The 14,820-nt window shown below is 40.7% G+C and overlaps 1 protein-coding gene across 1 annotated transcript in view; it reads right to left on the bottom strand.

The window, feature by feature from the left end:
* The window catches only part of PDE6D (phosphodiesterase 6D), a 52,822-nt gene extending 38,389 nt beyond the window's left edge, over positions 1-14,433 (bottom strand). Inside the window, exon 1 of the mRNA XM_060151237.1 lies at positions 14,195-14,433. Coding sequence (XP_060007220.1) covers positions 14,195-14,244 — 50 coding nt within the window. The 5' untranslated portion in view covers positions 14,245-14,433. The remainder of the gene's footprint in view (positions 1-14,194) is intronic.
* Positions 14,434-14,820: the final 387 nt, after the last annotated feature.

Here is a 14,820-nt window from a genome sequence, read left to right as displayed (position 1 = left end):
GTAAACATAGCTCGCATTCAGGCAGAGGCCTGTCCACACTACATACTCTTGGAAAGAAGTGGCTTCAGGCAGCTGCAAGGTGCTGGGTATCTTTGTGAGGACAGGCCTCCAGTGCTAGAAGAGCTGAGGAAACTGATGAGAGGATGAGAAAGGCAGGAAGATCCCCAAATATTCCACAGAAATTGTCCTTTTGCCCCTCCTAACAATGTTCTCTTGGGATATGGTTCGTAGAGAATAAGGACTATGTATTGAGTTACTGATGCTGTACAGTTGTCCCTCAGTATCTGCGGGGGGTTGGTTCTAGGACCCCTGTCATACTATAATCTGTGGATGCTCAAGACCCTTATTTATAAAATGGCATAGTATTTGCATACAACCTATGCACATCCTCCTGCATACTTTAAATCATCTCTAGAATATTTATAATACCTAATACAATGTAAACGCTATGTAAATAGTTACTGGCATGGCAAATTCAAGTTTTGCTTTTTGGAACTTTCTGGAATTTTTTTTCCTGAATATTTTTGATATGCAGTTGAACCCCAGGATGTGGAACCCACAAATATGGAGGGCTGACTTTACTGATCCACAATGGAAACAAAACTCTGTTTATGATAATAAAACTTCCCTGTTATAAGTTGCATTCAATTAATTAAATATTTAAAATTAATGATCTCCTTGAAATGCAGCTATGTGTTCAAATACTAAAAAGTACACCTCTTGCTTTTCTATTCCCTGAATGATGCCATGAATTCCTTATTTGAAAGGGATTCAAGACCTTACAATTTGCTTTTAAGTACTGAAAATTTGCAGTGTTATAAGCAATCTGAAATTACCTTAATGGACATAGAAGTCTTGTTTATTACAAAGTTTTTGATATAAAGACTTCTTATCCTATTCAGCTAATCTTCTGAGAACATGCAAAAGGAAATGAGAAAATCTCAGGCAGGGAAAGCATCTGGCAGTATGGTCCACATTATAACACAGAGAAATACTTTCATTTAAAGAGCAGGAGTTAGTATTTGAAATCAATCCTTGCCAACTGTAGAATTGCTCCTAAAACCTAGTTCAGATAAGCAGGTTGACATTTTTTCTGCAAACATTCAGAGTAACTTTTATATTTTTTGGCAAGATCAAAACTAATATTTCTCATAAATTCACAAAGGTGATTTACTAGTACATATTTGCCTCACTAGAGAGCCAAAGGAACAATGCTCTGAGAGTGATGACAAAAAGTTTATTTTACATGGAGGGTAACATTACTACAGTACTCTTTACTTTCTCACTAAATCATTTCCCTTCAACTCTCCAAAGAGAGCTGCCACTATCATTTTTCCCCTCCTATACTATAATCACGCTAACCATCTCATCCACATACTTATTCCCCAAACATGCACTGAATTCTACTGTGTATCAGGCACACGTTGTACTGGGGATTCTACAGATGTGTTACTCAAAATATGGTCCACAGACTGGTGCTGGTTTGTGAAGGCATTGGTTACCAGTTTGCAACAAGTATTAATTTATTTATTTTAAATTAAATTTTATTTTTTTAACATCTTTACTGGAGTATAATTGCTTTACAATGGTGTGTTAGTTTCTGCTGTATAACAAAGTGAGTCAGCTATACGTATACATATATCCCCATAACCCCTCCTTCTTGCGTTTCCCTCCCACCCCTCTAGGTGGTCACAAGGCACTGAGCTGATCTCCCTGTGCTATGAGGCTGCTTCCCACTAGCTATCTATTTTACATTTGGTAGTGCATATATGTGACAAGTATTTAAAAATTTTAATAGCAATTTAGCAGAGTAATTTGAATGTTGATTCTAATAATAAAATTTTTGACTTTTATTTTCTATGTCATTTTTCTAATAATTCATTTTAGTTATTTTATAAAAATATCAGTCTGTAAAGGATTAGAAGTAAAAACCTGGTTTGCTACCAGTAATAGTTTAAGAAGCATTAAACTTCTGTTCTAGAGGACAGAAAGACCTCTGCTCTTGCTTGACATGGGCACGGTTAATCCTATATGACTGTCCAAAAAAAAAAAAAATCCTTCCATCCTCAGACACACACATTTCTGAGGAACATATAAGTTCAGGCTTTGTAAATAGGTTTGGGAATACTGATTTTTAAAAAAGGTTGTAAGTTAATAATAGGTTAAAAGAACAATGGAGAAGGGTGAGATAGGAAGGTAGGTCAAGTAGAAAGGACAATTTAATAAAGAACAGGAAATCAACAGGCAACCAGGAGGGTAGCAGGTATAATGAACTGCTATAAGTCTGGAGTGAAGAAGTTAAGAGGGTAACTCAAGGCTTACTGGAGGGAGGAAGACACCAAGTCTAGTCTCTGCCATCCTTTGCATTCTCCAGTCACCTCCCACCCTAGCTCCTAGGCACAGCCTATCCTCCAGCCATCCCTAATTGCTCTACTTCCCAAAGACAATATCTTCTTTTGCTTGAGTATTTAGCAGACCGCTGCTCCGCTCCCACCAGAATGGGCATCCCACCCTCCAGTACTCTCCTTAAGGACCCAGTGCTATTGTCAACCTCTCTGATTATGTTCCCTGGTATACCCTGAGGCAAAGTTTTGGTTCCTCCTCAGTGCACCTGTACACTTGTTTATACTTGCGTCACAGTACTTATCAGAACGTACCATGCATATTAGTCTGCAAGTCAAATTCCATTGGCACTATATTATTTATCCTTCTCTTCTCAGTGCTCAGCATGTAATTGCCTCTCAAATATGTGTTGAACCACACTGAGCATCAGAAAGCGAGTCAGAGGGGTTGATCAGAATTCTCATTCAGGATGAGCAACCAGAAATCAAGGCTCACTGAAGAGTGTCTAGAAGCCAAACAAGGAGAGCTGCTCATTCAGGGTTCAGCAGGCTATGGAAAGGCCAGACTAGAGATGGAGCTCAGCGAAAACCAACAAACCAAAAAATCCCCATTCTCCTTAAGGAGAACAGTTAAGTCAGGAAGCTAAATTGCAGGTAAAAACACATTCGAGTTTAAAAGCCCATTCTGAAGTTGTATTCACGACTTGGCAGAGTACCTGTAAATTATACATGGGCATGTGGCTCATTACCTGTAGTCTGAGGAGTTTCAAGGTGGCTAGAATTTTCAGGCAGAATGGCTGACTAAGCACAAATGACATATGCTAATGTCTACTATGGCAGACCTGAGTAACAGGAGGCAAAGCTCCAATACCAAGGTCACAGGCATGAAGAAAAACTTCCCCCTCTCATTCCTCTGGGGTGGAAGCAGCTGCAATGACCAGCAGTAAACAAAGGGAGTTTCTGTTTAGTGGTATCCCGAACATTTTCATCACGGGAATGCCTTCCTTGGCTCTGCTTACCTTTTTTGGTTGTTTTTGGTTGTTTTTCTTTTTGTTCTTGTTCTCTGTCCTTTAACACTCTGCCTTTATGATCTCTCCCCTCTCAAACTCTCTCTTCTTTGTTCACTCTCTGAACTCACTTCCTTCTCCTACTCCCACTTTCATTAATTCTTAAATATCAAAGCCCTCCTCTTAGGCTCCTCCTGCACTAGCATTGGTTATACAGAGCATCCTATTTTTTAGTATATTTTAAGAACCAGTTCTAATTGATGGGCAGTTAAACATCTTTCTTTGACCAATAAGTTCCCAGTGATTTTTCCCTGTGGTACTTTTCCTATTTATGGGGACAAGGTGAGAAAATATAAACGGATCCCTGAGAAACCTGGTTTCAGTATCCTTGAAACATAATATGCAGCACTGTAATCAGTGGTGATATGCCTGTGAAATGATACTCTGGCCCTGGCAGAGGTACTATGCTTGGAAAGCATACAATCAAAATTCAAACTGGTCTGGGAACCAGTGGAGGCAAGAAAGTTAGTAATGAGAAAAAGATCGCTATTTGAAACATAACACAGTCCTCTCACTAGCACAGTCAAACAGTGAAACAAACCTTTCTTTTTCTAGTAGGTCTATTATTCTACTGATATATGTGCAGTTATGTGCCTGAAACTGCTCAGAAACAAACTAGAATAGACATAACCAAAGAGATTCATAGAGACTCCCTTTGCATTTTTATTTGCTTCCCAGAACCACCTGATCGAAGGAGAGATAACAGAAGGCACTTTCCTGAGGTGCATTCCCAAAAGGATCAGCAACTGTTTCCTATACATTATTCAGAGGAATGGGGATATTACCTTAAATCCTATCGAAATCCACATTCGGAGATCCTGAATTTTACCTAGCTTTAAAAATGCTACAGTACTGAGAAATCAACTTCCTCAAATTACAACCATCTTTAAAAAAAAAGCAAAGCCAAAGATGATTTTGGCTTTCAAATGGGACATACGTGTCATGTAGGGGGCTTTTTTTTTTTTTTTTTTTTTTGCGGTACGCGGGCCTCTCACTGTTGTGGCCTCTCCCGTTGTGGAGCACAGGCTCCGGACGTGCAGGCCCAGCGGCCATGGCTCACGGGCCCAGCCACTCTGCGGCATGTGGGATCCTCCCGGACCGGGGCACGTCCCCCGCATCAACAGGCGGATTCTCAACCACTGTGCCACCAGGGAAGCCCTAGGGGGCTTATTTTGCTATCACTCCAACAGCCATCATTACTTCCCAGAATTGTGAAAAAGGCTTCAGATGTCTAATCTGGAGTAAAAAAAAGGATCACTAAGACTCTGGCTTTATCAACACCCCGAAACCTGAAACCTACAAATTTGCAAAATAGAAAGCAACCCTGAACTTCAAAACAAAGATAACGAAATAATTTTAACAATGTTATAGTAAGCATAATACAGCTATAGAGCTATAGTTTTTAAAGTTAGTTGGCATATATTATTCCACTCAAATTTCATAACACCTCTGTAAGGCAGACAGAGCAAGCATCTTTGTTTTACAGGTGTTAAGCAACTTGCACAAAGCTGGATAAGCTTAAATAAGTGACTTCCATCCTTTAGTAAAATCTCTCTACCTACTCCCCTAATATCTGCTTTCTCAAGTCACCAGATTTCTTGGAAGAGTAATCTATTCTTGCTGAATTTATTTCCTCATCTAGTATCCATTTTTTAATCTTGGCAAATGATAGTTAATTTGTTTCCCCAAATAGCTACTATTCTCAAAATCTGCTATTCTCAAAAAGATCACCAGTGACCTACAAGGTATTATGGGACTTTCAGTAGTCTCAAATATTCAATGAGTGAATGAAATTTCCAGCAATTTCAAGGACTTGTTTTTGATCCTCATTCTTCCTCATTCTTGACTCCAACTCCCCTCTGAAATCCTCTCTTCCCTCATTTTTCATGCCATCACCTTCCTTTCTCTCTTACTCCCCAGTATCTTTTTTTACTTATGTATGTATGTATGTATGTACGTATTTATGTTTGGCTGTGTTGGGTCTTCGTTGCTGCGCGCCGGCTTTCTCTAGTTGTGGTGAGCGGGGCTACTCTTCGTTGCGGTGCACGGGCTTCTCATTGCGGTAGCTTCTCTTGTTGCGGAGCGTGGGCTCTAGGCATGCAGGCTTCAGTAGTTGTGGCACATGGGCTCAGTAGTTGTGGCTCGCGGGCTCTAGAGCACAGGCTCAGTAGTTGTGGTGCATGGGCTTAGTTGCTCCGCAGCATGGGGGATCTTCCTGGACCAGGGATTGAACCCGTGTCCCCTGCGTTGGCAGGGGATTCTTAACCACTGCGCCACCAGGGAAATCCTCCCCAGTTTCTTTAAAATTAAACTGCTCAACAGCTACTCATTATCCAAGATGCGATTCAAATGACAATTCTGAAGTCTTCCAGAACACCTTCAGCAGCAGGTCCCACATTACTTCTGAGGTTCCACAGTACTTCATACTACTAGGCACTTAACACACTATATTTTGATTGTTATCATCTCTGTCTCTGTCTCTCCCTCCCTCCCTCATAAAAGTTCTTTGGATATAGAAACTGGCTTATCATTTCGTATCTCTTGGGTTTAGCAAATTACCTGGCACTTATAGACCCTGTTAACACATGTCTGAATGAACCACCAGATAAGTGGCAGCAGTAAGGCCTCTGCCTTTATCCTTCTCACAGAAGGTGGCTCAAAAGCAAAGGCTTTTAAATCTCTTACTTCTTATTCCATGAAAGTAAGTGATCAGGCTTGATTCTCACATTTAGTCCCTTAAAATTTTTTTTTCTTTTCCTTGCAGTGATCTATGAACCACCCTTTCCAAGTAGAACAGTCAGACAGGTAGCGGTGCCACACATGGTATAATAGTTATGACTCCTACAATTTGCCCATCCACTCTCTACCATGTGAGGACACAGGGAGAAGGTGGACATCTGTAAGCCAGGAATCAAATCAGTCAGTACCTTGATTTTGGACTTCCTAGCCTCCAGAACTGTTGAGAAATAAATGTCTGTTGTATTTTGGTATTTTGTTGTGGCAGCCCTAGCAGAAAAATACATGCTGCTTCAACAGTTTCTGGAAAATGTCTTTTTTTCAGCTAACGCTAATTGTTAGAAAATTCTTCCTTATCCCAAGTTAAATCCTGCCCTCTGTATCTGAGAGGTGAGGAAAAACAAAGAAGAATACAGGGGATGTGATCACTATGGAAGAGAATAATTTTCAAGTGAAAAATAAATCTGTGACTTAAACACTGAGGAAAAATTTTAAACTCAAAATCGATAATACGGTAACAAAAATAAATTCTCCAGAGAGGAATCACAGTATACTATAGAAAACAGTAGTTTGTAGAAAGACAAACCAAGGTTTAAATTAAGGTTCTGACTTTATCTGAGTGACAACCTTGTCAATCCTTATTTCCCCCATTTATAAAGTACGGATAATAATGTGCAGAGTTGTAATAATGTAATAATATGTGGAAGTGCTTTGAAAAACTGAAAAAGACTACAAGAATGTCAAATATTATTAGGCTATCCCCTTTCTTCTTGTGGCTATATTTAAAGTGTTATTTATATTAGAGCTATTTATGTTTAGTTCTCTAGACTTTATCCAAATTCAGAGGCAAAAATTGCTCTCCCTAACTTTGAAATCAGTGGATCCGCAATGCACTAAACAAAATACATCATTAATACTGAGTAGTATTAATCTAAAAAGAGTTGTCTGAAAAACAAAAAGGAAACAATATCATGTTTTAATTATATCAAATCACACAAAAAAATGTTTTGCCTATTTTAGGTGTAGTACATACCTTAATAGAAATATTGCTGAAAAGAGTCCTTGTTAACTAAGAAAGGTTGTCACCAAATCAAAGAACTGCAGTGTTGAAAGGATTTGAGTCCTTCTGGAGTTTATCTACTCTAATGCCTTATCTGATGCATACATAATTTCCTTCTGCAATACTCCTGATGGACAGGCATCCATCTGGTGCTTAAAATATTTTCTGAAACAATTTTTTTCTTCAGGTAACTCTAATTATTAAAACTGGGCTAAACTCTGTCCCCTGTAACTTCTAACCTTGTATCCTCTGAGAGCCACACAGAACACATTTACTTTTTCTTCTTTAGAAAGATTTTTTTTTTTTTTTGGCTGCATTGGGTCTTCACTGCTGCGCGCGGGCTTTCTCTAGTTGAGGCGAGTGGGGGCTACTCTTTGTTGCGGTGAGCAGGCTTCTCATTGCGGTGTCTTCTCTTGTTGCAGAGCACAGGCTTCAGTAGTTGTGGTGCACAGGCTTAGCTGCTCCGTGACATGTGGGATCTTCCTGGACCAGGGCTCTAACCCGTGTCCCCTGTATTGGCAAGCGGATTCTTGACCGCTGTGCCACCAGGGAAGCCCCTAGAACAGTTTTTTAAACTTTAGAACACTCATATCCTTTGCCCAACTCATCTTCAGGTTAATCCTCCTCAGTTCTCCAGTTATTGTACTGACATGTTTCAAGTGCCTCTCCTCTGGACCAGTTCCACTTTGCTGTACCCCCCCCCCCACAGCAGCCTAAGCAAATTCCTCTATAAACAGCGTGCTTATTTAGTCCAATCCACTGAGATCTTTATGGATATTGGACTATAAGAAAATATATTTGCTTTTCCTCTCAGTTTCAAAATTATCAGCAGATCAAAAGCAAAAGAAGAATGTTGCTCCTAAAATCTTGATAATTTGAGTTTTAAGCATTCAAGCAATGGTTGGAACAGTCAGATTACTAGAAAGATGGCCTTGCCTTTACAATATCTTCCTATGATGCTAAAGCTCAGGAATAGGGACAGGTCCATACTTTAAGAAGTCAAGGCCTCCTCTAACATGGGGATTTGTGGATGCAGAGTGCTGACAAGTGAAGCCTGTGAGGCAAAAGTGAGGTCAAGCCTAATAAGAATCTACAGCTGGCAAACCTCAGCCCTATTGACAGTCCTTTATCAAATATAGTGATGATACAACCAGAACTTTCCATGAGAGTCTTAACATATCCTGTTTCATTTTTCCAGAGGTTAATATTTCACTAGAAACACAATCCTGGAAAGAAATTTAGAAAGTCTGAAGAAGACTATAAGTATCTAATTATATTCCAAATTCCTCCCCCAAATGCAAAAGCAGCAATTCCTGTTTAAAAATCCTAAATAACAAAATCAATAGGACGTTATAGTCATTTAATCCATTCAGGATAACGATAACAACTTCTCGGAGCCCATGCAGGAGGATTCTGGAGAACAAACTACTGATCACAATCTACATGAAGTCTATTACTAGACAATCTGTGATCAACACAATCTGTGTATTTATTGGCTGTATGGGTGGTATGTTTTGGTTGCTTTCCCAAAATTTGGGTTGATAAGATAAAAACTATATTTTAGGAATTATAAACCCCAGACTCATTTTTAACACTTGGCCAAGGCACCTCTTAGGCAATACTGACATTCAAGAAAAGTTCAACAGTCTACTACTCTTAACAAGGAAATCTAAGTGAATAGAAGATGTAAAGCCAACTATTTTTGACTGGAGGTAAAGTTAAAGATCAAGGTGCTGTGAGAAAGAGAATGTGGGAGATCCAGGAGCAAACTATGGAGAGGAAATGCAAGAACACAAGTGAAAGGTGCTTTCAGAAACCTTCTGAGCCAAACTGGTTCTTTTTTTGCTCACCTGCCATAAATTGGAATGTGATTAGTTGCTAGAAAACAAGCTAAACACTAGGTACACAACAATGCTTCTCAATTGATTAATTTCTTCAGAGGCAAAACAGATATTACAGTTGCTCAGTTAGAAAGAGAATAATAGCATGAAGTCATCGGTTATACCTCAGAAAAATAAGTGGTTTTACAGAAATATTAACGCTATTATTATCGTTAATAATATTAAGTATTAATAAAAAAATACAGCAGTTAACATTTATTACTGTATGCGAGGCACGGTACTAAGCATTTTATACGCAGTCTCATTTAATCCTCATATCAACCCTCTAAAGAAATGAAATGGATAGTGAGGTTCAGAGTTTGAGTGCTCCGCCTCGGGTCACAGTGGTGGGGGTAATAAAGTCTGAACCTAGAGTCTACTGATGACAGCTCTCTGCTTTACTGCACTTACACGTAAACTTTTGATAGATATCAATTACTTTCCATAAAGGTCTCTCTCTCTCTCTCTCTCTCTCTCTCTCTCACACACACACACACACACACACACACACACAAACACACACACACACACACAGAGCAAATGAAGCATCCCTTTTCCACAATAGTTGCCAACACTGAATATTATCAGTCTTTTAAATTTTTGTCAGTTAATTGGGAAAAAAGGGATAGTCTGTTGTTTTAATAGGGTTGAACATCTCTGAATTTATTCATTGGTCATTTGCACCTTTCTTCTGTGAACTATTTGTTCATATCCTTTGCCCATTTTGAGTTATTTATCTTATTGATTTGCAGGCAGTCAATTATATTCTGGATATTATATTAATATCTGGAGTATAAGTAAAGAAAGAAATGGAGACAATTAGCTAATCTTTAAAGAAATTAAATCTGCTTCATACCTTATACCCAAGCAAATTCCAGATAGATCAAAAATAATGAAATCATAAAAGCATAATCCTTTCTTATGGCAATGTATCAGTTTCTTGGTATTAATTTAATAAAATTATGGATTTATGTTGAGGAAAAAGTAATTTGAACAGGCTGAACAGGGCATTACAGCCTATACTAGAAAACTAGTATAAGAAGACTTTCAGTGACAAATCTATGTCACTGAAAGCAACTGAAAGCAACTATCTTTGAAAATTATGAATGTGGTAAATTTATTAAGTTTAAAAGTTTCAAAATAATACTTATGATTCCATTTTAATAAAAGGAAACACATTAAACATTAGGTACATCAGAAGGCTATACTGAAATATTAACAAAGGTCATTTCTAGGTAGCTGTAGTTTGTAAAAGAAAAATTCAATACTATTTTAAAAAATGCATTGCTTTTGAAGATATCCCTTCTAAACAGACACAAAGATGGAAAGAAGGGTTTGTGACTCATTCATTTTTATGTCCTTTAAGCGCACAGTGCCTGTTCAGAAGTCTCCCGAAAGACCGCTGTTGAATGAATGAAATGGGGAACACAGGATTTACAAACAAAATCTCCCTATCAGCTACTTAAAATACTCAAATTCAAAACTTTGCAGGAGAATCATATTTGTTCCTCAAGTAATATTTCATTCACAACTTTAGTTTATAACTACAAAATGTTATGTTTTTAACAAACAAGAAAGAAATGTAAGACTCTTAATGTGTATGAGCTAAAAGCAGTGGGGTGGAGATGATGTGGAAAAGAAATCTTGGGAATTCCCTGGCGGTCCAGTGGTTAGGGCTCCGAGCTTCCACTGCAGGGGGCACAGGTTTGATCCCTGGTCAGGGAACTGAGATCCCACAAGCCCGTGTGGCCAAAAAAAAAAAAAAATTTTTTTAAATATTTTATTTTTGAAAAGACTTATTACAAATACAAAAGTTTATGTTGAATTCTCTCAGACACAAAGACTATCCCTGATTTATGAAGTATGTTATTCATACTTACTGAGTATCTATTATGGGCATATGGGCAAGCTTCTATTTGTATAAAAAGGGCATGAATATTTACAAGGAACTTATAATATGACTTCAAACACATAACTCTGTTCATGACATATCAATCCTATTGTAAACTGTACTAAATCATACTATAAAACTATAATAATTGAACTAATGCGTACAGGAAAGGAATGGGAAGAGATAAACAGACCGATGAAACAGAAATATTCCAAAAATAAACCCATGTCTTATGAAGATTGAGTATTTGACACCAAAGATAGCTTTCAAAACAGAGGGGAAAGGATGGCCTAACTACTTAGGAAACAGTAGTGGGCAACTGGCTATCCAAATAGCAAAGGAAGTTAGATTTCTACCACATACCATCTGTGTAAATACATTTCAGATGGATTAAAGAGCTAAACATTACAAAGAGAAAAAAACATAGGCTATTTAATTAACCTGAAGATAAGGAAGGTCTTCTTAAATGAGACACAAAATTCAGAAGCCACATGAATAATATTGATGAATTTGAAGTGATAATTTAAATTTCTATTCAACAAAAAACAGACAAGCAATACATTGAGAGAAAAGATGTGCAACGTACAATACAGGCAAAGGATTGATACTACAAGAAAGAACACCTATAAAGCAGTAAGAAAAATAAACAATTCAATATCAACAAGCAATTCACGAAGAAAAAGAAATGGCCAAACAGAAGATTCCGTGACTTCTCTACTAACAATAACAACAACCATAATAGCTAATACATAATGCTTACTAGGCATCAGGAGCTTGGCTACGTGCTTTCAATATCAACTCATTTAATCCTCCCAACAACCCTAGGAGATAAGGTATTATTTTTATCCCTTTTTACAGTGGAGGAAATTGTGGCAGCAGTTAAAGAAGCTGCTCAGGGACACACAACCAGGAGTGCAGGGCTAGAATTCCAATGCTGAGAGTATAGCTCTATAGGCCAGTATAGCACCGAACCACTGTCCTATATGACCTCTCCAGGGATCTAGGCATCAGGGAAATACAAATTAAAACAAGATGTCAGCTGTTGTTCAAACTGACAAAAATAAAAAAGCCCAACATAGTCAATGTGGCAAATGAGGATTATCAACATTGTTGGTAGAAGAATAAAATGGCCATTTCTTTTTGTAGTAAAAACTCTTCAGAAACAGATGCTGTGAAAGTTCAGAAAAACAATTTATGCAATAAAAGGTGGACAATAGTCACGTAGTTTCTTACTAAAATGTTAATTTTATTTTCTCCTGAAGGTAGTAACAAATCCTAGAACTCCTTTCCTTTTCTCTCTTAATTCTCAGATGCCAATAAAGGCCACCAGAGGATGAGCATTCCTTTGCTCCCATGCTAACTGTTTTTTGGTGGCTGCTTCCCTTGTGATTTAATCAGCCCAGGTCAAATTTTCCCTGAAAACCTGTTTCTTGATGCACTAAATGACACAGATTCTGCTTTCTATTCTTTTCCATATTTGTCCCTTAGCCTCTTTCTCAAGAGCCAAAGTTTCTCTTGAACAAGGTTCAAGAGACAAGACTGAAGGTGAGAAGCTCAAACTTTCCCTTTTTGGGGTGTTCAAAAGCCATTAAAAAGACTCTTACTTTCAGCAACAATGTTAACTCCAGACAAAAACATGGCTTGTGAAATCTCTCAATTCTCCATAGTCTCCAGTTTACTGTTTACAGCATAAACATTAAGTAATAATATAAATTACTTAAGGGAAAAATAAAATCCATGTCATAGCTTTTCTAATACTTCAGCCATGCCTATCTACTTATAGGCACTATTATGAAGAGAAACACGGGAAGGTACATGGAGCTATAAAAGAGGCTGTTACTAACCATCACTGCATAAAAGTACTGAAAGTTCATCATGAATGGCAGTATGTAAAGGCCTTTTTTAAGGGCCTTCCCTTAAAAAAAAAAGCACAGCAGGTCAGCTTCCATTTGAAAAGTTTCATTTGTACATCCAAAACTTCCTGTAACTTTTTTGCTGTTGTGTTCTAAAACTTACTACCAACTTGGTTTCTGATTATGACAAAGCAATTAAAATTTGCAGGGGTGAAATGGACACTGTGGAAACACACTGGCAGCTCAGAGAACGGTGCTTGACGAAACCTCCAGGAGAGGAACCCTACATCGTCACTGAGAGACGAATTTAAGCGTGTTCCATATTGTAGCCATAGGATGTAAGAAGAGATTAAGGTCAGCAGGAAAATATAAGACTGGAATGAACGAGATTGGGTTTTTTCATCTGCATTATATGGTCACAGATTAACATTCCATTAAAACACAAAGCTTCACTACGGAAGGGGAGAAGGTTGCACCCGCGGCACCACCACAGGCCTGAGGCAATGACTTCGATATGCTGCTAAATGCTACCGTGTCCCCAACGTCATCAAATAATTGCTGGACAGCTCCACCATGTCTACGCGTTAACCACACAAAATCGAGGGAGCAGACACCTTTGCCAGGAGTCCCAGTGCAAAACCATAACTCCTCAAGGCTTCGCACGCGCAAATTTAGGGTTCTCATTCCGCTGGAAAGAAAACTGAGGAGCTGAGGGAGAAGCAGCGACCGTCCAGTGCCTCCAAGGGCCAAGACAGAGTTAAGATGAGGTCCACCTCGGACTTCTCACTCCCCACCTTCCTCCGCTCCAACCCTGGAAAGAGCCACAAGTGAGCAAGAGAAGTTGTGGAAACAAGACCGGGGTTGGGGGGGGGGTAGGAGGGGAGAACCCGAGAGAGTTCAACACCAGCGCCTGCATTTGTCCCACAAGGTCACTCGCTCCAAGTCACTTTTCCCTGCTGCCCTGGTGGGCTTCCCGCCAAAGAGGCAGCTAGGCTTCGAGGCCAGCCCACCGCGCCCCCTCGGCCCTCCCCTGCGGGCCGCAGCCCCTTCCCGGCCTCTCTTCTCGGACCCAAGCGCGCCTCCCGACACCTGTCTCCGACGCCCGGCCCCTCTCTCAGCCCAATTCCGCGGCTCCTCCGCCTCTACCCACGGGGCCCCCATCAACCTCCCCTCCCTCCCTCCGGACGCCCCTTTCCCCGCCTCCCGCGCCCGGTCCCGCCGGCGGCCTGGGACGGCGTTCCTTTTTTCCCTTCCCGCCGCCCTCTCCTCGGGTGCCCACCTGGCGCGGCCCGCCCCCGGCCGGTCTCCTCAGTGAACGGCCGCCTCCCAAGTCCTCCCGGCCCAGCCCCGCTCCCGGGAGGATACAGTTTGAAGCCCCTCAGGATCTCCCTGGCCCGCTCGTCCTTGGTTGACATGATGCGGCGGCCGCCACCTGCGGCTCTCCCACGCTGGCCCGGCGGAGCCTCCGTAGACTGTGCCCAGGAGCCGAGGACTGAGCCGCAGCCCGGCCTGCAGACCTCGGGCGAGCAGCGACAGCGTCCAGACCCGGACCGACCTCTTTTCCCTCAGCTCCCGCTCCTGATCCCTTCTCCTTCCCTCTAGCCTCGGAGCGCCCGCTCTGAAGCCAATGGAAAGCCCGCCTCGGCGATTGGCATCTTGATCAACCAATAGAAACATTCAGCGGCTTCGCAGGGGGACGGAGAGCGTCAATGGGAAGGGCCCTCCCCGGGAAGTCCCGTAGGACAAAATTTTCATTTGGTGTTGTTGCCTAGAGTTTGACCCTGCGGAGGGTTGGCTTCAGATCTGCAGACGCTCGCTTCGAGCCCGCTCCTGCCGCTGGGCACAGTAGGGCTCTGAGATAACGGCAGGTTGCCCTGTGCGATGTGGCGGAGACTACACTTCCCAGAATTCCAGGGGAGAGCCCGGGGGACCACAGATCCCAACACGCAACAGAAAGCCCAGGGACTACAAAACCCAGCATTCCCTGCACT

This window comes from Lagenorhynchus albirostris, chromosome 6 (assembly GCF_949774975.1).
Source record: "Lagenorhynchus albirostris chromosome 6, mLagAlb1.1, whole genome shotgun sequence".
In the NCBI taxonomy this organism is placed as follows: domain Eukaryota; kingdom Metazoa; phylum Chordata; class Mammalia; order Artiodactyla; family Delphinidae; genus Lagenorhynchus; species Lagenorhynchus albirostris.
The sequence above is the reverse complement of the archived record's forward strand: the minus strand, read 5'-3'. Positions and strand labels throughout refer to the sequence as shown.